Raw genomic sequence first — 23,176 nt, forward strand, 5'->3', positions numbered from 1 at the left:
AATGGTCATAGCATACCTTTATTTAACATACCCACTGCACTAAGGCAGCCAAAACATTGCCAGCAGTCTTTCTTGAGCACAGTCAAATCACTATCAATCAAGTTGTTTTTTGTTGTTGTTTTTTTAAATAATCACATTTCTAGGTGGAAGCAGCATTTGGTGCAAAAAATACAAATAAACACAAATCAATTCTTGGTACTTGTTGATAGGCATGGAATTGACCTCAGAACTATGTCCACATTAGACTTTCATTGTAAAAAAGTCTCTATATTGCGCTACATATAGTATGTTCCATTCAAAAGCTCACTGTACAGAGGGAATTGAGTTTTAAATTTTACACTACAGCATTAAAAATAAATCTTAAATGACAGTGCTTCACTCTTCAAACATTTCTTCAGAATCTCTTCAGCAATAGCAAATAAAGTCACCAGTATTCAGTATTTGCATGCCATCTTTTTAAAGTAACTACAAAATATTTTCAAAACCACAAAGGTCATTCTTTCTCCACGCAAATAATGACAATAAGAAAATTATAGAGGTTGTGTGTATTATTAGTCTCACACAACACATTTTCCCTCTCCCTCCCCTTTTCCCACCCCTCCCTTTATTCCCCCTACCCACCCACCCCATATACCTTTGCACTGAATGTACCTTTCCAGGGACCTGAATGTACAAACCCACCATACACAATTCTAACTTGGTGTTTTTGTAGCAGAACTTGTGCCCCCAGACTGATTGCTGGATATCCTACTTCAGCCCACAAGTTGATCTGATCGTCAAGTTCAAAGTTCAAGTTATGCCTAGATGCTGGTCACATCATATCCCCAGCACCACGTAGGAAAGCACAATTATTTCAAGTTGCTTGTCAGTGGTGGTGGTGGTGGTAGGTTTTTCAATGAAGAAAAATGCTCCCTCTCATTGTTCAACTCAAATGGTATTTGAACATTAACAGCACCATTATATATTATGTGTGTATAATTTGTATGTGTGTATATTCTATAATATTCACATATAAACATATATGAACATTATACCCAACCTTTGTTTTGCAAACATTCTCAAAGACAAGCTCGTCCATTTTACAAAGGCTGTCAAAGACAAATTTTACTACATATCTAACACAACAAAAACTTATTTCTTTGTTAAAGACAGGTCAGTTACATCATGTTTTATCCTATATACTTAATAAGGGGAACCACTAATATCTCTTCTCTTCCCAACTACTCCAATAAACCAAGCAGTTAAAACACCTTACTCTTTTTTTTTTCCCTTTTTTGGAGGGCAATTGAGGTTAAGTAACTTGCCCAAGGTCACACAGCTAGTTTTGTGTGTGTGTGTGTGTGTGTGTGTGTGTGTGTGTGTTAAGTGTCTGAGGCCAGATCCAAACTTAGGTCCTCCTGACTCCAGGGCCAGCGCTCTACTCAGTGTGCCACCTAGCCGCCCCAACACCTTACTTTTTAAAGAATATTTGTTTCTTCTGAAATGCAGAATAAAATTTGGGAAGAAGAGTGCTTGCTTAAAAGAAAAATTTCTCCCTTAAGCATTATAAAATAGTATCTTTTTTCCTCCTTACAAGTAGTATAGCATATCTCATTTTAAATGATCTGCTTAAAGAAAAGTTACCATAAATGAACTGATTCAATCAGAAAACTAAATGAACTTTTCACCAAGATATAGGTAAGAAAGATATAAGGGAAATCTTAAACTTGCAATCTCCGATCTTAACTCTTAAATACTTGAAATCTCAACAAATCCAACGATCAGATATATACTGTGAGCTCTGTGAATTGCTGAACTTGGAAAACTAATACCTAATGTTTCTTAAGACCTACCAGCCCAGTCCCCTTAATAAGGGGAGAAGTACAGAGCTTTTGGCTACTTAGTTCTCTTATGTATAAAGATAAGTTACTACAACTTTGTAGTACTCCTGTAAATTCCTGGAGTAGCTAGCTATCCAAAGAGTGCCTCATTCCAATGTCTCACACAAGAGTGTGCCATGGGATATGGGAGAGCATGCTTCAACTTTCAATTTGATGGTACCAAAATTAGATTTTACTAACCTAACATCAGAGTTCAAGTTTACAAGAAAAATAATTTACACATGTAATGAAATGGTAGAATGGTTGGGGTGGGGGTGGACAGGGAAAGAGGGAAACAAAGGAAAGATATCTATTGTACAAGTCGGTTAAAGAAATTGTATATGCATATGTACATACAAATATACATATACATATTTTAAAAAACAACTACAATTACCTCAGTGTACGAATTTGTTTTACGGAACTAGAGTATTGAGAGTAAGTTTTTAAAAAACACACAAAAAAAAATCACTTTTTATAATGGAAGCACTGTTATTCAATTAAAAGTTTCCTTTAACCCAATTTCTTAAACAGAATTGACTTTTGGAAAAGGAAAAATATATATATTTTCAAATACCCCTTAACAATGAAATTTTTAAAAGAACGAAACTTAAAGAAAAAATAAAACTTATACCCCATGCACCTCTACACATCCATTCGTTTTCATTCATTCGCTCTTACATACACAAACACACATACGAAGCTCTATCATAAAAACCTAAATTAATAGAGAAATACAAGGATCACATTCTAAAAGGTTCAGTGCATTCAGCAGCAGCGCTGCAATTCATCTTTAAGTTGACTTTCAAAAAATAACACCCTAGAGCTCACCAAAATATACATTTGCCATTTGCTTTTTAAATTAAAATAAAAATTAAAAAAAAACTTTTTAAGGAATTCACAATCAATAGAATGACTAATTTCAGGATCATCTAGAGCATATAATTTAAAAGGTTCAAGATGGCAATATGCAGGCAAAAATAATCTTCAAAATTCAGTTTTCTTCCAAACAGTGTAAAACACCCATCTGAGGGGAGGGGAAAAAGTAGTCAAGGAACACAAACAGATGTCATTCAAAGAAAAATTTTTAAGTACCAGTTAATACCTCACACATACCAGAGTCTGGATGAAAATTTTATCTTTTTTTGTGTACAAAGAATGACTAGACAACTTTCTGATACTATCCATGAAATGGAAAAGGTATGAATTAAGGGCTATGTTAGAGAAATGAGTTGGAGACTATCTGAGACACTCCATTTCGTCAAATGATGCTAATGTTTTATTTCTCTTCCCTCCCCCCACCCTACTGAACAAAAAGAAAAAAATTCTAATAAGAATAAGAAAAATAAATGGAAAAGAATAACAATTACACATAGTCAAACAAAATAATACACCATTGACTTCCAAAAGTAATCTCTGTAATGCTGTTTTTTAGTAGCCTCTGGTGAGAAAGATTCAGAAAGTTTTGGGAAATTCCTGCAACTATAACGCTTGGGAGAAAAGTCATATTCAATTTTTTTTTTTGAAATTTCCTATATTTACTATCATTTAAACTGTACACCTGCCAAAGGCAAGAGGAAGGAGAGAAATATCAAATAATGATCAATAGTCACTGGAAACTGGAAAATGTAAGATGCTGTGAGCAACTTCTATCTGATATGCCCCAAGTAGAATGCCTTTAGAAGGCAGGTAGTTGGGGCAGCTGGGTGGTGCAGTGAATAGAGCACCGGAGGAGCCCTGGAGTCAGTACGACCTGAGTTCAAATCCGGTCTCGGAAACTTAACACACACACACAAACTAGCCTTGTGACCGTGGGCGAGTCATTTAACCCCAATTGACTGCAAAAAAAAAAAAAAAAGGCAGGTAGTTCCCCATCTCTGGATTTTTAAACGAGCTAGATGGTCTTTTGAGGAAACTGAAAAAAGGATTCCTGTTCAAATATGAGATGAGCTACATGGAGCCATATGAGGAGCTGCCATTTTCATGGGGAGAGTGGTGACCTTTGTTTTCAATGTTGTATCAGTTTGTTACAGGTATTTCAGATTTTGTAGCTCGACCTGTTGGCAACATATCCCTAAAAGTAGGCCCATCTAGTCAAGAAATGAATCTACAGACATCATACCATGTTAGGAACCCCTGATCTAGAGAAAAACAAAACAAATTTGGGCTCTAATCTTTCCATGAGGTTGCTCGAACTTCCTTAAATGCAAAACAACATCAGTAGGGAGAGATTTATTTAACCACAAATTCAACTTTTTCTAAACAAAAACAAAAAAAAGTTATTTTTTTTCCCATTCTATTCTCTAAGGAAAGAAAGAATTCCAGAAGAAGCATCCAATGATGATAACTTAATTATAATGCAAACTCAAACTAGGAAAGGCACTGCATACACATAAACTTCATTTTCCTGAGAATCTCTAAACTATACTCACTCTAATGCAAATTAGCTCTACTTTTACCATAGTTATCACTAAAAATTCCCACTCAGGAACAGTATATAGGAACTCAACTGCCTTCACATCCAAAAACTGGCACAGCAGTCTTGTTTACTTATACTCAAGGAATGAACGAGATGACCCTCATATACACGAATTCTCCAAATGCCTAAAAACTTACTCATTTGAAGCATTCCCTTATAAAAAGTTTAATGGAAATCTTTCTAAATATATTATTCATTTCCTACTCTTCTTAAATACTGTTAGACCTAACAAACTCCAAATCAAGAAATGACTATCATAAATCATGGATTTAGAGACAATAAAGTTCTATCTCCATATTTTACATATGAGGAAACTGAGGCCCCAAAATTAACACTCTCTTGAAAGACGATATCCTCAGGAGCTATGAAGGTATGGGGCTGTTTCCTCTTCTACAATAATGTTGTGCTTTGCTAGTTCAGTGCCTTGTTTTAAGATTCTCTTCCCTTGATCTCAAGATCACAGGACTGAGAGGTGGAAAAGATGTCAGTCCAAACTCCTTCACTGTACAGACTTGGGTGCTCCCAATACAAATCCAGTGTTCTCTCTCTCTCTCTCTCTTTTTTTTTAATCAGTGCATGACACCTAATAGGGAATTAATAGCTGTTGCTTGCTTCTTGAAACCTCCTCTGTCCCATATAACACCCCATTTTATACACACACACACACACACACACACACACACACACAATTTGTTGCTTCCAATATTGAAACCAGGCTAACAAAATAAGGCTCTGAGTGACCACCTGATGGCCTCTTCCATAAAACAAATGAGCTTTAATTCCCAGGTTTAGTGAACATTGTGGAAGGTTTTTTTGTTTTGCGTTGAGTTCATAGTTGTTCTGGAGTTGTAAAGTTTACCAAAAGTATGACATTGCAAGATAATGGATTTAAAGGTGGAAAAAAACTTTGAAATCACTTAGTCCAATCTGATCTCATCACAAAAGAAGAAATGACCCAAAGAAGTATAGTTGGGACTTGAATCCAGGTCCTAAACTTTAAATCTAGTACATTTTCCACTAAATACTGCCCTAAATACATACTAAAAGTAATTTCCAGTAAGTGGAGCATTACTCTACTGAGGTTTTGACAATATTTTGAATGACCCTAATTAGTTTGTCATTTGGCAGTTTTGTTATCTCTCATTCCTTTTTTTTATATTTTCTTAGGGGCTAAGATTCAGGGACAGGATGATGTATCTTTAAAATCTGAACCAAAAGTCTTGCTAATGTCTTACTAAGGCATGTAAAAATGTCTTGGACATTCTAAAATAGTGGTTGCCTAAGAGTGGACACTTTGGGGTCCACCAAGGCCCTTTCAAGAGAAGTCTGTGAGTTTTGAAACTTATTTTGATAATTTTAGTAATATGTTACTTGGCTATTAAAACATTCCTCTCTCACATATCTATGTGAGGCCAGATTTTCTTTATATACTTCAAATAAAACAACATATCTCAACATCTTGAGTGCAGAAGGCTATTAAACCAAACAGTAAAAAAGATTCGCAAAATGTGCAAAACAATGCCACTCCTCTGACTACATTTTTCTTTTGAATAATAGTTATTTTTTCATTAAAAATGTTATTTGTGATTATCATTTCAATAAACTTATTAGTATTTTAAAAATCAGTTTTAATTTCTAATGCAGTACATATAACCCCACATAAAAAAAAATGCTTTTTAGGGAATCCTCAATAATTTCTAAAAACATGAGGGGGTCCAGAGGCAATGTTTGAGAAACACTAATTCAGCGAATAGCTACATACTAATCACAAAGGAGATGTGAGTAATTGTGTAGATGGGACTAAACTATAAATCTTTATTAATTAAGTGGGGAATGAATGAAGAACTAGAAGACACGAGAGAATAATAAATGACTGGTAACTTTACTGGCACATACCCGTTACAGGATTTCTACCAGCTTCACTTACTGCAAGTTCCAGGTACCTTTCATTTTGACAAAGCAGCACAAATGCCCCAAACAAGCAGGTACTGCAATTCCTTTTTAAAATAGTTTATCTAAAAACTATTTCACTAAAATTTTGCTTGTTGCTACCTTAAGTCTGTATGGTTCCCTCTATTATTTACAATCCTTGACTTTCTACCATCATCCTCAAAGTATACCCCATGCCTACCATGAGAAAATTTCTAAAAGTAGAAAAAGAGTAAAAGCTATAAAAAGCAGAAATAGCTTAGAGGGAACTTCCAAAAAAGGGTTAAAGTGACCCCCTTACTGGAGTTGTGAGAACTGATCCAACCATTCTGAGGAACAATTTGGAACTATGCCAAAAAGGGTATAAAACTGCAAAATCTTTGACTTGGTAATACCACTATTAGTTCTATATGCTAAAGAAACTTTTTTTAAAAAAGAAAAAGGACATTTTTGTACAAAAATATTTACAGCAGTTCTTTTTGGTGTGCCAAACAGTTGGAATTTGAGGGGATATCCATCAATTAGGGAATGCCTGAATAAATGATAGCATGTGATTGTGATGGATTACTACTGTTAATAAGAAACATGAACAGTGAGGCAGCTAGGTGGCGCAGTGAATAGAGCACCAGTTCTGGAGTCAGGAGGACCTGGGTTTGAATCCACCCTCAGACACTTAACACAAAAAAGTAGCCATGTGACCTTGCGCAAGTCAACTTAACCCCAACTGCCCTCCAAAAATATATATATTTAAAAAAAAGCAAAAAAAAAAAAAAAAAGAAATGTGAACAGGATATTTTCAGAAAAACTTGGCAAGTCTTACATGAACTGATGCAAAGTGAAATGAGTAGAAACGTAGTACAGCAATACTGTACTACAAACAATGGTGAATGACTTGGGTATTCTCAGAAATACAATGATACAAGCCAATCCCAAAGGAATCATGGAGAAAAAACTGCTCTCCACATCCAGAAAGAACTGAAAGGTGTCTGAATGCAGAGTGAGTATGTTTCATTCTCTATTTTTAGTGGGGGTTTTTTGGTCTGTTTTCTTTCACAACATAACTCACATGGATATGTTTTGCATGACTACACATGTATAACTTGTATCAAAATTGCTTACCACCTTAGAGGGAAGGAGACTTATGTGGAGGAGAGGGAGAATTTGGAACTCAAAGTTTTACCAAAAGAATGTTAAAAAATGATTTTAAAGATAGTCATAAATAAAATACTATTTTAAAAGTGACAACCTTACCTATTACCTAAAATCTCTAGCTTCATCTCTTTAATGTGACCAAAAATCTATTAATTAAAATAAAATTTGGGGGAGATGCACAAACCATTTAGTCAACAAGACACCTCTTGGTTCCCCTGACTTCCTTTAAGATTCAGTTCAGTAAATCACAAGTTAATAAAGCATTAAAAAAAAAAAGAAAAATTATAAAATAAGATCAAAGTAAAAATTTAGAAATATGATTTTTAAAGTTACTAAAATGTATACCACAGCTTAGTATATATGAGTTGCAACTATGTAAAGCATTCAAAGGTTTTTGAGTCAATAAAAATTAAGATTTTAACTCCTAAAAAAAAAGATTCAGTTCAAAGTTTCTTCAAAAGTCTATGTAATAGTAAGCAGTCAATTTCCTCAACTGTAAAAATGGGGATATGATAGCACCTGCCTCCCAGGGTTGTTGTGAGGAGCTAATGAGATCACATTTCCAAAAATCCTTAGCACATAATAGGTGCTATATAAATGTTAGCTATATTATATATAATAATTAATATATATTACAATAATTATGTTTGTCCATTTATTCATTATCAGTTTCTATCTCACTGCAGATAATTCCACTGATTCCTTCAGTCTTGCTAAACTAGCATCTTTCACTTCTTCCCACTGTCCAAGGTCCTTATTTTAATTTAGTACGATAGAAGTTTTGCAATAAAGAAAATGTTGGAGCGGCTAAGTGGCAGAGCAAATAGAGCATCGGCCCTGGAATCAAGAGCACCTGAGTTCAAATTCCACCTCAGACACTTAACACTTACTAGCCATGTGACCTTGGGCAAGACCCCAATTGCCCTGCCTTCCCCCCTCAAAAAAAAAAAAAATAGGAAAAAAGAAAATCTTGTACATGATAATTGGAGTAAGTCAGTCTTAAAAAGTTCAGGTCTAAAAGAGTAGATAAGACAGGTAATAAAGTATTGAGTCCTGGCTTCTGCTCAGGAAGTTAGGAAAAGCTAAGCTCAAGGTCCACTTGACACACAATGGTGTGTGGTCTTGGGGTTAAGACCCAATCTCTCAGGGTTCTTGGCTATTCTGTAAGACTATCAGTTGGCAAAGAAGGTGTCAGTCTGCATTGGTAGAGGGAGTTTTCTCCCTTAGCAGTTCCTGATGTCAATGAAGTCAATGAAGATATCATCTTCATAAAGGGAGTTTCCTCACTGGAAGTTCCCCATACCAAGAGGATAGTTCTGGTACAAAATAAACAAATAAAGCAAAACACTTTTAGTTTATGATCTAAATCTAAGCAACTTGATTGAACAAGCCTTCCACACAGACTCTAAATCCCATTCAAAAGAAAAAGGATACAATTCCATGTATGAGGGAACACATACAATTTCCTTTGAGAATTCCACAGGACAATAAAGCCGGCTAAGTTGTTCTTCATAGAGAGTCAAGGCTTCAGTCAAATTGATACAGTTCCCCTGAAAAACAAAATGAGATATGATGCTACTCAAAAGTTCCTACTCGCAAACCCCACACACAGCCTAAGAGACCTGACAAAAATGAAAGAATAACCTAAGTTCGGGCTAAAGTTCCATTTAAAATAAATAAATCTTATTGTGATCTTTTGTTTTCATATTGCCTAAATTTCTTGTATCTCTCCTAGCTCCCAACTGGGGGGCGGAACCTAGCAAACCCATCAATACTATTTTTTAAAAATCTGAAAATATGTGTAATGTCCCATAGACATGGACCTCCCACCTCTACAAAGGACTTGGGGGGGGGGGGGGGGAGAGGAAGGGAAGGGAATTTCCTTTCTTGTTTCTTCTCAGGACCATGCTTGCAACATTCATTTTTAATTACTTTGTGGGTACTGTTCTTTCCACTGCCATTGTTATCGTCACTTCGTATATATGATTCTTGTCTGTTCACTTTGCATGAAATCATGTCTTTCCATACTACTTTAATATTATGTTACATTTATAGCATAGTAATATTCCATTATAAAGCTCCCTTTCTAAAAGGGAGACTTCAGTACTTTATTACAAATGGCATTAGAGTCCATTTAAAGAATGAAATTATCAGTTTCATAATCTTCCAATTCACTTACCAATCCATTTCAAATGGTTACAACATAAATAACAATATAGCAGCCACATAAATCCACAGATGCTAAAACTTCTCATGAGTAATGGATTCAACAGCATCAGTAACAATTATAACATCCATTTCCTCTATTTTATTATATATGTGTGTGTGTGTGTATATATATATATATGTATATAGATACACATTGTGATTTTTCTATCAAGACTATATAGGTGCTATAAAAATGTAGTTTCCCTTATCTTCAAAATTATTTCAACTTTTATGGTTTCAGTTCATCACTTTAGTCACCTTCCCATTTAAATTTTAAAAAATAATCCATTCCGCCTTATGGGTTGGACCAGATGGCCTCCAAGGTCTTCATTATATTTAAAGCTTTATTTAAAATTTTCCCCAACAATGGTAAGCCTAATGACATCAAAAATAATTTTTAAAACCTTACTATACTGAGAACCTGGTCACTGAACTCAATGGGAACTCAAGACTGACTCTAATACTCTGTGTGTATATATACATATATACCTCTATATATGAATATTCTTCAATATTTATTGTGACTGGATGGTTCTGACAGTGAATGAATCATTAATAATGCATTAGCACCAGAGAAGTTGTCTGACTATTGTATTAGCATTACTAAGTCTATATTTAGGGTATAAGATGTGGAGGGGAGGTACAGATCTATGATTTGATTGAAACTCAAGCCTTAGAATGTTACCTGGGGGTACTGAAAAGTTAAATGACTCTCTACATGTTCACAGAACCATGGTATGTCAAGAGACAAAACTTGAACCCAGGTTTTCCAGACTCTGATTTATACCACACAGCATCTTTATTATATCTACATAATAGTAAAAAAAAAAAAAAAAATTAAACATTCCCCTATAGACCTACCTCATTAGGTCTAATATGGAATAGCCTTCAGAAAATTTTTCCAACTGAAGTTTTGTTTCAAAAGAACTTCTCTCCCCCAAAGTTAAAGTTTCACAGGAGCCAGTCATGATTTTATATGGTTCTGAGGAAGATTAATGCACTGGCTAGGCACAGTACTATTTTAAGTATGTTCAAGTCTTTTAGATGGAAGCTCTAAACACTCAATTCTCATGTTTCTTCCACTTCTACAGAAAACCTATCAAGAATGCCAGGAATTAAGAGAACTAAGGTTCCATCTTCTTTATTTTACATATCAATAAATACTTGTGACTGAGAAATTCCTTTCCTACCATTTACAGTAGAGAATCTGTTTGCCCACAGGAAAATAAAAACAAGGTGTTTTTTTTTTTTCTGCAAAGCCACCTAATTCAGAGTGTTACAGATGTGTAGATGAGGTTAAGGAGACATTAATCTTAAATTGAGAAAAATAAAGTCTCTGAAAGGTCAAGAAATCTAATATTTTCTCTGCTATGCCATTTTGTGTTTCATTTCAAGGAGATTTTTAGTGAAACAGAGAAAATCAGTTTTTTAGATAGACACAATTACTTTAACTTCCCCTTGTTACTTTCTGGATTCTTAGGAATTAGGGGGAGGGAAAAAAAACTATTAAAACATTTATTCCCCTTAAAAAAAGACTTTCAACATAAGCTCAAAATATTTGAAACCCCTCCCCCCCCCTTTGCTGCTTTTGTTGTGTTTTGTTTTGTTTTTACCGGGGTGAAATGGTGTCTGCACCTGTGATTTCATTCACAAGAACTCTTAATATGAAAATCTTTTCCATGGATTAAATTCAGCAACTACTTGGTAAATTAGTCTTAAGAAGTTCCTTGAGGCACCAAGAGTGCCCTTACCAACGGCCCCAAGAGTCCAGGATCTGAAACTAGGTTTCCTCACTGATGCTAGCCCTCTAGTAACTATGCGATTAGGCCTTGAACAAATATGAAGTAGATATTGTTACGGTAAATTCGTTTAAAAATAAACTTATCACAGTATTCCTGATACTTCAGGTCTATAAAACATGTTTGAAAATAGCTACAGTGGACAGACCAGAAAAGATTTCATCCTCAAGAAAAACGAAATGGTTTAATTTAGCCCAATCACACAAAATGACGTTATTTTTTAAGGTCTATTTGTTTAGTAACCTATTATCATCTGGAAGGCTTCAGTGGGTATTTGGCTCAACTGCCCTTTGCTAAGCATATAATTTTATTTCAACATCAAGTTCACGGTGAGAGTACACAAACACCACATGTGTAATTTAAAATTCACAAATAGAAGATACTGCTGGGTGATTTTTAGAACATATCACCACTGTGGAAGTCATATAATGGCAATATGACTTAGGTACTAGTCTCTAAAGACCTGTTCCTTGTCATCTTAAAATTCACAGTTTTTTGTAAAGGACACATGGGAGTACCTCTTTGGAGTGACAATGTGGCAAAATACAGGAAGGAAACAGGAAAAGTTTTAGTGTTATTTTTTTCACATTGTCAAACACCCTAAAAAAACCCAAACCACTGCCACAAATCAAGGCCTACAAAACAAGAAATAAGATACATTTCTTTTTCAAATCCACTCATTTTTCTCAGTACTATATCAAAATAAGAAATACTGTTTTTCCTAGCTGTTGGGAAAGGAAGTGTAATAGAGTACAAAAGGCAATGAATTTGGATCCGAGTTCAAAAAGCAAACCCCTGCCACCAACTACCTACCTATGCAACCTCGGGCAATCAAATCACCTACTAGAAAATGAGGGGGCTGGACACTATTACTGAGGTTCCTTTCTGCTCTGCATCTATTATCTATTAATATAGTTTCAGTCAAAAATAATTAGTAAGCAGGTGCACAAGAGATACAAAGAAAGGCAATCAATCCCTGCTCTCAAGGAGATCACAGTCTAACCGGGAAGACAACATGTAAACAACTATGTGCAAACAAGATAAAAACAGGATAAACGGGAAATAATCAATACAGGGAAGGGACTAGCACATGAGAAATCTAGGATGGAAAGGTCTTTTATGTAATATTCACTGCAGCATTCTGTTAGAGCAAATAACTGACTGCAAAATAGGCAGTTTTCCATCAATCGGGGAATGGTTGAACAAATGTAACAGAATATAACTCTACTCTTATTAGGAAATGATGAAATTCAGAAAAACATGGAAGGAACTTTATGGAATGATGCATACTAAACCAAGACCAAGAGAATTATATAGAACACTAAAAACAAAAAGAAAAAAAACCCACAAACCTAAAATGAATACTTAACTGTTAAAATACTAAAAACAGTTAAGTAATGGTGAACTATAATAAATATTTTGTTTTAGAGAACTGGTAAGGAAATATACCTTCTTCCTCTCAGTAGAAAACTGGGGGGCTATGAACATGGAATATGGTATATACTGTCAGATGTGGTCGCTTTTGCTTAGTTTTACTTAAGATCTTGTGGGTTTGGTTTTGTTTTATTACAAAAGAAGGATTCAGTGGGGAGGGGAAATAATGTTGCCATAAACAACAGGAGATTTTTTTTAACATGCAAATTTTTTAAAAGATATGATTATTAAAAATAAAGTCACTACTAATGTGAAAATGCTTAATATGAATATATAGGTAGAGCCTATATCAGACTGCATGCTGTACTGGGGAGGAGGGAGGGAAAGGAAGAAAAATCTAGAACAAAATCTTTTCAAAGTGAATGTTGAAAACTAAAAATTAATTTTTTGAAAAAGTCACTAGTAGCATTTTCAGGAAGGAGAAAAAAAATATAGAACTACTTCAGTTTCCCATGACAACATTTCCCCAAACTTGGCCAAAAAGCAAGTTTGAGATAGAAATATATTCAAGGGAGGAAGAGAGGAGTATGAAATACCCCTTGGGATAAAAAAAAAAAGCTAAAGTTTTTTTTTTTTTTTAAGAATTAAAAGAATGTAAGTCAGTAACTTCCTGATCCCATGTTAAAACAGAACTTTATGGAACTGCTCAAAGAAAAAATTCCTAATAAGACTGAAGGTAGAACTAGATTAATGGTAAATCAAACTGCCTACCAGGGATGAGTCTAGCAATTAATATTACTCTACTCACGACCACTCTAGGAGCAAGACCAGGGCCTGGCCAGAAGCTCCTGAAGGTTCTGACTAACTTATCCATCTACTTATTGCTAAGGCAAAGAGGTTCTAAGGGAAGGGACATTTCAAAACTGGGAGAGAAAGGGAAAGAATAAAAGCAAGAATATCATAGAATCACAGATTTAGAACAGAAAGGGACCTTAGCTCTAGCCCATTCCCTCAAGGCTACACAAATAGTAAGTGACATCACCAGGATTCGAATACAGACCCTTATTCCAACTCCAGTGTTCTTTTTACAAGTATCATGCTTCCTTCAAGACTCAGCTCAAACCAAGCTTTTTTCCAGTTTCTACATCAGTGAACTTAGCTCATTTAAATATATTGTAAAATGTCCTGCACTAATAAATACTCTCACCTCTCCAACTACAATGTAAGGAAACAAGAAAAAGAAACTGGTCTCCACTGCTTTCAAAGAAGAGGCAATATAACATAGGAGGGGAAGAGAAAATGAAACTTACAAGACCAGGCTTCAAAGACCTTACTTTAATACATTTGTATAAGTTTTAGGCAAATTACCTTGGTCCTGTAACTTGAATACACAATAATACATACATACCTCCCTCATCTAGCATACCTCACCTCTCCCAATTCACTAATTTTTTTTTGGATTCCATGTCATATTATTAGTTTGTACTGAGTTGTAGTCCACTAACACTCCCAGATTTTTTTCAACATTAACAGCTGTTTCTTTCGAGGCTCTCTTTCTTACCATGAAATTTCTTCAAAAAAGGAGTCTATTGGTGATATCTCCACTTCTGTCTTCTACCATGGTTTCTAATCCAGTTGAAACCTCTTAACTCTGTTGGAAATGTCCCTAACACCAAAGCCAAAGGACTCTGAGTACTTTATCTAGACCTAGTCTCCTCTCCTAACCTGATCACTTCTTTTAATGATACCACTGATCAACCTGTCACGTGAGATGGGAACCACAGAGTCACGTTTGAGGGCACTTCCTCCTCCCCAATTCTGTTATAGTCTGCCATCTGTCTTCTTTTACTCATCAAAATCCTAATTCATGTCCCCATTTGCCTTTTACTTGACCCCAATTATTTCAATTGCCTAATTTTGTCTCTGTGAGTATCAATGGTCTATATCAATCTAAACGACATACTTTGCTGTCAGTCAGTCATGTCCAACTCTTTGTGAACACATTGAGTTTTCTTGGCCAAGATACTGGAGTGGTTTGCCATTTCCTTCTCCAAAACTACATACTAATATCTGAGAAATCTTTCCTTAATATGTTTCTGCTGACAAAATGATTATCTGCTTCTGAGCCAAAAACTCTGATAAAAACTTTCTTTTCGGAGTCTTGAGTAGCTATAGTGGTTGAGAATATGAGGGCCAAACAATGGCTAAGGGGTATCTATATACCAGAGTTCATTGCCAGAATGATGTCTGTAAGGCCTGGGCTGGAAAGAGGTCCATTCCTAGGGTTCATGCTTACCTACTCATCAGAAGCAGTTAGCTAGTAACCTTAACCATATGAAACAAGGTTTTTATTCCCCTCAATGACACCTGTGCAGACCAGCGATAATGGGGGGCTAAGGGGACACTACTATTCCTAAGACTCTGGGGGTTCAAACCCTAGCTATTGTGAGTTCAAGATCCTAGGCTATCTCCACTGTGGTCTGAGAAGAGGAAGTGGTTGAGATTGAATCACTTTCCATAAGCTGTTAACCTAGATTGGCCCTATCTTCCCTGTGCAATGCAATTGTTGGAGATACTGGCCCTTTCTCCATAGTAACCTCTTGTCCAAATAACTGCATGGACTGGGCTGGAAGCAGTACCAGTAGTCTAGGGAGACTAGCATTCTCAGTGCTCTTGAGCTTACTTACTCATCTATATGAAGAGAGTTAGGTACTAAATCTCCCACAGGAATTATTCTGCAAATCATTCTGCTTTATTTGTATCATTACTGTGTTTGCATTTTTTTTTTCATCCTGAGTTGGTCTCTTCCTAAACATAACCTTGTCCATCTTCCTAGCAGTACAGCAGGCCCAGTTTGCTGATCCACTATTTTCAATGGTGGTAAACACTATGGATGTAGGAAATTCTCAGATGGTCCTTTAATGAATGAAGTTCAGGAGCTACTATAAACTAATAAAATCTAGTCGTTTGTAGAATTTTCATAATAAATTACTTAATATCTACTTTTACGGAAACTGAGTATGGAGCAAACAATTTTTTTTCTTTTCCCAATGTGGAACTGACTTAAGGAGCATCCTTAAATATATCTGTTAGCAGGCATACACTTGATTTTTTTTTTTGTAGATGGGATGAACATTCATTTTTCCAATGAAAACCTTCAAAATCCCCAATTTTGGGATATTTTTAAGAAGGCAGATTTGACATTACTGAGACATTCACTAAAGGTCTCTTCTAGCCCTATTCAAATCCTTTACCATAGGACTTTACTATAATTATATTAAAAATGAACATGAGTTTGCTCAAAGTCAGTTCTTTTTTCAAGGAGAAGAAACAATATCAAACCCTGCACCTGTTCAGCAAAACCAGGCCTTATAAAAAGGGAACAGGAAGGCAATTCTCTCACATTCTTAAGCACTAAGGTTCTCAGAAGCAGACAATTTGAAGGTGAGGTTATCTTCTCCTTCCCTGACAAGTAAATACTTCATCTTCTAGGTTAGCAAATATAGGATTAAATCATCAATTGCATCAGCTTTAACTCAGCATTTTCAGAATTCTTTTTTAGATTTCTGTCAACTGTGCATGGGCAGAATACAACCTACAGTACTTTGAATAATGGAAGGGAGTTTCCTAGAGAAAAATCATGATCATTGTTCTCCATCTGGTGGTACAAAATCATACTGCAGCCGAGGCTCAGGTTTCCTGTTCAATGTCACTTTGGGAAGCACTCAGGATCCCTACCATTAAACAACGGAGGAAATGTTATCCTCAACTCATTAATTTAGGAATTGTCATCACATAATTTAGGCTTGACTAACACCTACTGACTACGTGCTCAGTGCTCTAGGCAACTCTCAGACCACACATGGTAGAGAAGATGCCTACCTCCATAGGCAGAGGGAGTCCCTACCAATGAAATCACAAAGCCAGTCCCCATCTCTCCTTCTCTGTAACCCCAATGACTATAATGAAAATTCCTCTTATCTCCAGGGCCTAGAAAAATGTAGTATGTTACTTCATACATACTTGTTTATTTCAATTCATTTGAAGTTTCTTTTTGTTTGTGAAGGTTATGTAATCTTGCAGATAATCTCTGAAAATCTCCAGTGCCACAAAATATCTTTGCCCAGATTATTTTTCTTCCTCCCAACATATTCCCTCATTTACCAATTCCCCGTTTCTAATTAACAGTTAGAGCAACAAGCCTTCGAAGTCAAACCAGGTTTCAATGATGTGAGGGGAAAGTAGAATTCAGTAACAGCCACATTGCTTAGCACAGTTATATGGCTTAATACATTTTTATTTTAATGACTGACTGAAATGTTGGTAATTGGTAACAAAATGTTGAAAAAAAATAAAACAAAAAGAGCTAGCATTTATAGCACTCTTTAAGGCTATTTAAGCATTAACTCACTGGATTCCTTAACAACTTGGCAGCTAGGCACAATAAAAAAAACAACTTTGAGATAGGTGCTATTATTACCCCTGCCCCTTCACCCACCCTTTGACAGATGAGGAAACTGAGGCTCAAAAAAGTTGAGTGACTTGCCCAGGTGTTATCCTAGAGAGGGAATGCCTGAGGGAGGACTCAAATTCAGGTCTTCCTGGCTCAAGTCTTATTCTCTATCCACTATACTGTCCAGTTATCTCAGGTGGTTCAGTGGACAGAACACAGGGTCTAAAGTCAAGAAAATCTGGGTTCAAATCCTACCTCAGACACTTACTGGCTATGTGATCCTGAGCAAGTAACTTAACCTCTGCTTGCGTCAGTTTTCTCATCTGTAAAATGGGAATAATAATAACAGCTTCCTTCCAGGGTTGTTTTGAGGAGCAAATGAGATAATAATTATAAATAATTAAAGAGTGCTGCAGTTGTTTGGCACATAGTGATATATGTTAGCTATAAGCATCATCATCTAACTAGAATATAAGGGAAGCAAAAATGTAAGTGAATCAACAATCTAATTATTACTTTCTTACAAAAAATTAAAGACACAGAAACTGGGCGCTAGAGATCCCTAAGGTAAAACAGCATAATCTTGAAAAACAAAAGAGAAGGACAGCTATGTGGCACCAGCCCTGGAGTAAGGAGAACCTGAGTTCAAATCTGGCCTCAGACACTTAACACTTACTAGGCGAGTGACCTTGGGGCAAGTCACTTAACCCCAATTGCCCTGACTTCCCTCCTCCAAAAAGACAAAAACAAAAAAACAAAAATGAAACTGTGGACTAGACAGGGTTGTCATGCATCTACACGTTATTATTCTATCACAAAAAAGAGAATTAATTTTTTTCTGTCTCTTTCCATGACTATTTCACAATTACATACTCCAAATCTTTAATATGCTAGCTTCTAACCTCATGGAGGGAGGGGAGAACAAAGCAAAGAAGCACACCTGTGTAAAGTATTTTCCATCATGTTTCAAAACTTTCATTGAAAGGTCGAGGATCAGTCTGAGAAATTCCCACGTAGAATCTAGATACAAAATTATAAATGCAGAAAGGAGTTAAACATTTTTAATTTACTTTCTCACTAAATAAGTTTCCTTCTGTCTAAAATCAACAAAAATGCAACTCTTACAGAATTCCAGAGGACCATCATAAACTTTAGGGCTAGAAGACTTTCAAGTAAATGGTTTCAACACTTCTTCATTTGAAGAAGAGGTCACAGGGAAAAAAGATCACTAGCTCTATTTGGGCCCACATATGCAGTAAGGAGTGAGGCCAGGAGCCAAATCCCAGCCAGACTCCAATCCTGTTCTTTTCACTATAGCATTCCATGACTAAATATACCATTACATACACAGCTACCAATAGGAATTTTCCTAAAGCAGAGGTATGGCCGACTCCGTAAACCTAATTAATGTCTCAAGATTAAACATAATACTCGTTTGATACCTGAATACCTTCACAACCTGGCCATACTCTCCCCTTTGTACCTTGCTATACACAACACTCTCTTCCACATACTATATACTTCCTTGCTATGGCTTACCTTGCTGTTCCTTACACCCAATACTCCATCTAAAGGCATCTCCATCTAAAGCTAGTACCTTTGCACTGTCTGCGACTCAGGCCTAGAACTTTCCTCCTCCTTCCCCTGGGACTCTTGGTGACGATGGTTTGCTTCAGGTCTCTGCTCAGGTGCCCCCCCCCTTTTTTTGGAGGGGGAAAGGCAGGGCAATTGTGGTTAAGTGACTTTTCCAAGGTCATACAGCTAGTAAGTGTGTCAAGTGTCTGAGGTTGGATTTGAACTCAGGTGCTCCTGACTCTAGGGCCGGTGCTCTATTCACTGTGCCACCTAACTGCCCCTTTCTTAGATGAAAACTTTCATAGTTCCTTGGCTGCCATCCCTCCAAGGCTACCTTGTTAGCTGTTCTACAGATACTTCTTTGGGTCCCTGTTATCTCCCCTATTATCCCCAACTAAAATATAAGTTCACTGAGGGCATATTTCATTTTTGTCTTTGTATAGCAGTGTCTAATGTAGCGCCTGGAAAACAAGGTAGTAAATCTATGTTATTTATCTATTAAAAAAAATTTTATATAATACACAGCACAAAATCTATGATACCTTAAACATCAGAGGAGAAAGAGTAAGAGAGAGTGCAAACTCTATGAGCCAGGTATTATGTGTGTGTGTGTCTATATATATGTGTAGTGATCTATAGCTATCTCTAGAGAGAAATAGTTATATATTTATTTTTACATGGCACAATATATAATATATATTTAGATGGTTAGATATAGATATGGAAATTGTCTCTAGAACTTATTATGCACCAGGTCCTGTTATGTGTGGATGTACAGATAGATAAGATATATAGAAAGACATATTTATATAGCATACAATATATAATACAGATTTCTCTCTGTATATAGAAATCTATGTCTATAGAACTTATGTGTCAGGTGTTTCATGTGCAAATATGTGTAGATATTTTATGTGTGTATGTGTATGTGTATAGCACAAAATGAATAATATTTAATGAGTATTTTCTGCATATACATACACACAATCTAAGTATCCATTCATCCATCCATCTATCTAATGCTTGTTTGGTGCATGACATCATAAATATCCATTTAGTCCAAGAAAAGAAATACTAAATTTGTAGGATTTTAACTCATGGTTGATTTGATTCCTAAAGTAGCTTCTAATTTCAAAAGCCAGAAAGTACGTAAGAGCTCCTTCAGCATGCAGCTACTTAATAAATCCTATTTGACAATGTTAAATAACAGTTAAATATTAAAGAGTTAGAGGTGAAAACCTCAAAGAATAAATTTTTAATAATTCTTCCATGGCTCTATGATCTAACTGATGTGCCCATGTAGACAGCAACCTATTCCTATCTCTTCCTATGAGATGAATTAGCCCCATCTTTCCCAGTTTTCTGTGAAAGATATTCATGTACATAAAGACCTTACTCTGTTACTATTACTTAAAGACCTTACTCTGCTATTATTTCTCTATTCCTATCAAATCACTAAGGCAGTCCCCATCTGTCATCCCCCCTTGACCTCCCTATTCTTCTAATTAGAGATGTCCTAATTTAAACTTCTCACATGCAGGTCATGGCTGGCAACATACTATAGCAAGAATCAGCAAACTAGGGGCGGCTAGGTGGCGCAGTGAATAGAGCACCAGCCCTGGAGTCAGAAGAACCAGAGTTCAAATCCAGTCTCAGACACTTGACACACTTACTAGCCGTGTGACTTTGGGCAAGTCACTTAACCCCAACTGCCCCCCAGAAAGCAAAAACAAAACAAAACAATCAGCAAACTAGGGCCCACCTTTTTGTGCAGCCTGCACAGATTAGGAATGACTTTTCATACAAAATTAGGTGGAAGGTTGTGGTTTGCTGTCCCTCTGTGTACTAGAGCAAATTGATACCAATCATGTGAATTCCTTTCATTGCTCTTTGGGTTGATTCCTTTGAGACTCTGATGCTTCCCAATGTGTAGCCAAACAGAATACCAGGGAAATACTATTATTTAAAAAATGAGGGGTTGGGGGTTTTTTTGGCCTAGACAAGGTGGTGCAATCTTCCAAAGGCTATCCCTACCCTCTCTTCTCATTCTCTATATAGAGTGCTGGGCCAACGGCTCATCATAACATGGGCCATGCTATGCTGAGTTCACCAAGTGACCACATTTTTCACATATGACTCCAAGGCTTGATAAAATCAATGCTGTATAAAAGTCACTGGATTTGGAGAAACAGGCCTGGATTTAAATTCCAGCTCTGCTACTTGATACCCAAGTCCCTGAACTAGTCACAGCCTCTGGGCCTCAGTTTCCTCATTCATCATATGAGGTAGTTGGCCTGGATGACCTCTAAGTTTCCTTCCAGCTCCTAATTTCATTAACAACAAACATTTGAAGAAACACATCTTTATAAGAAATTCCTTTCTTATTTATATTTTCCCTGTGTTAGCTATGGCTTATGTAAGACAGCTTTAGTGAGTTTTATCTCCCAGGTTTCTTCTGCCTTATGTGATGTATTATGATTCAGGAGAATCCCTGAATAAAGCTATTTAATAGCATAGGTTGATAATAAACACATCCACATGTTAAAAACGGTGAAAAGGAACAACACCCAAAAATAACATTTCATCTACAATCATCAGGCTGGAATAAAATTCTAACAAAGATTCCAACAAGTTGTTTATGCAAAGACAAAACAGCAGCCTGAATACCTAGTTTTGCCAGAAGAATAGCTCAATATACCTAAATGGGGAATGAATTTGAACAGGCATAGGTCAAGTACCAAGTAAGGAACAGAATCAGCAAATAACTCTAGGTGATTAACAAGACCAAAATAACCTTGATTCCACTATTCTATCCAAAGGCTGTCAGGTAATTGAAAATGACTAAGTGCTACTTCAAAGCTCATTTTATAGAAGAAAAAGCAAAATTAAAACAAATGCTATGAGAAGCCAACTATGTCTGGACCACTTAAACCTAATTTTTAAGTAGTTCTATATTATGCCCATTTTAATTAAAATAACACTTCCATTTCTGCAAACAGTAATCTATAGCTATAAAATGTTAACTCATAAAATACAGTAGGAACTATAGCAAAGAATACAGTAGGAAGCCATCAAAAAAAAATCAGTGGAATTTACCTTCTTCTGGAGATGTGGAGATTGGAACAGCTGTCAGATCATTAATCACATAATCAAACATTCTCCCTTCTTTGGCATACCTCTTCAGTACTGGAATACAGTCTTCTATTAGAACCTTTAAGGCGATTTAAAAAAAAACAACTTTCAGGTAAACAATACTTTTGTAACGCCGCAATACTGAATTCAAAACAGATATGACAGAATGACAGTAAATTAGTGTATCATGCAAAACAGCTAATATACTATAGTGAAAATACTGTGTTCATTAGGAGACTTGATTTCTAGTACTAGCTAGGATATGGACCCAACAACAGACAGTATTTGCCTAAAAAGCAGCCAAACTTAGTTCTGAGAGGCTCATCATCTCCTTGACTACAGAGGGAATTAACTATGGAAGACAGTCTCCCCAAAAGTTAAAAAAAGAGGTGGGGTGCAGGGGGGAGGGGTGACCTATATTGTTAAAGGAAGTATCCACACTTACAAAATCATAAGTGCTTAAAGCACTCTTGAATGAGTCATTACAGTTCTCTAAGAGTTTCATTATCTATAAAATGGGAATAAACACACTAGTTAAGATCATGGGTTTGTTCTAAGTAAAGCAAAAGAAATTAAAGGAATGATAACATGCAATGAGGTAACAAAACTATCACTCTACCCAGATGATATGATGATACACTTAGAAAATCCTAGAATCAACTAAAAAACTACTTGAAATTATTAACTTCTGCAAAGTTGCAGGATACAAAATAAATCCACATAAATCATCGGCATTTCTAAATATTACCGACAAAGTCCAGCAGCAAGAGATAGAAAGAAATTCCATTTAAAATAATTAGACAATATAAAATACTTGCGATTCTACCTGCCAAAACAAACCCAGGAACTGTACGAACACAACTATAAAATATTTTTCACACAAATAAAGTGAGATATAAACAACTGAAAAAATATTAACTGCTCACAGGTAGTAGGCCTAGCCAATATAATAAAAATGAAAATTCGACCTAATCTATTTATTCAGTGCCATACCAATCAAACTATCAAAAATTTATATTATAGACCTACAAAAAATAAAATTCATCCAAAAGCTCAAGGATATCAAGGGAATCAATGAAAAGAGAATACAAAAGAAAAGTGGTCTAGCCCACCAGATATAAAACTATATTATAAAGCAGTAATTATCAAAACAATCAGGCAATGGCTAAGAAATAGTGTGGTGGAATAGATTAGGTACAGATTACATTACAGTAAA

At 35.8% G+C, this 23,176-nt stretch overlaps 1 protein-coding gene across 2 annotated transcripts in view; it reads right to left on the reverse strand.

Annotated features, from left to right (window-relative positions):
* The window catches only part of SMS (spermine synthase), a 78,245-nt gene continuing 55,069 nt past the window's right edge, over positions 1-23,176 (reverse strand). For both annotated transcript variants that reach the window (XM_069063415.1, XM_069063416.1), the window contains exons 8-11: positions 21,925-22,039; positions 18,194-18,273; positions 8,854-8,969; positions 1-2,886 (exon numbers count right to left, since the gene is read on the reverse strand). In XM_069063415.1, the coding sequence (XP_068919516.1) occupies positions 2,847-2,886; positions 8,854-8,969; positions 18,194-18,273; positions 21,925-22,039 (351 nt within the window). In that variant the 3' untranslated portion in view covers positions 1-2,846. The remainder of the gene's footprint in view (positions 2,887-8,853; positions 8,970-18,193; positions 18,274-21,924; positions 22,040-23,176) is intronic.

Source organism: Petaurus breviceps, unplaced genomic scaffold (genome assembly GCF_028583685.1).
Source record: "Petaurus breviceps papuanus isolate PSGF00001 unplaced genomic scaffold, PetGlider_PUasm1.0 90574, whole genome shotgun sequence".
NCBI classification, from domain to species: domain Eukaryota; kingdom Metazoa; phylum Chordata; class Mammalia; order Diprotodontia; family Petauridae; genus Petaurus; species Petaurus breviceps.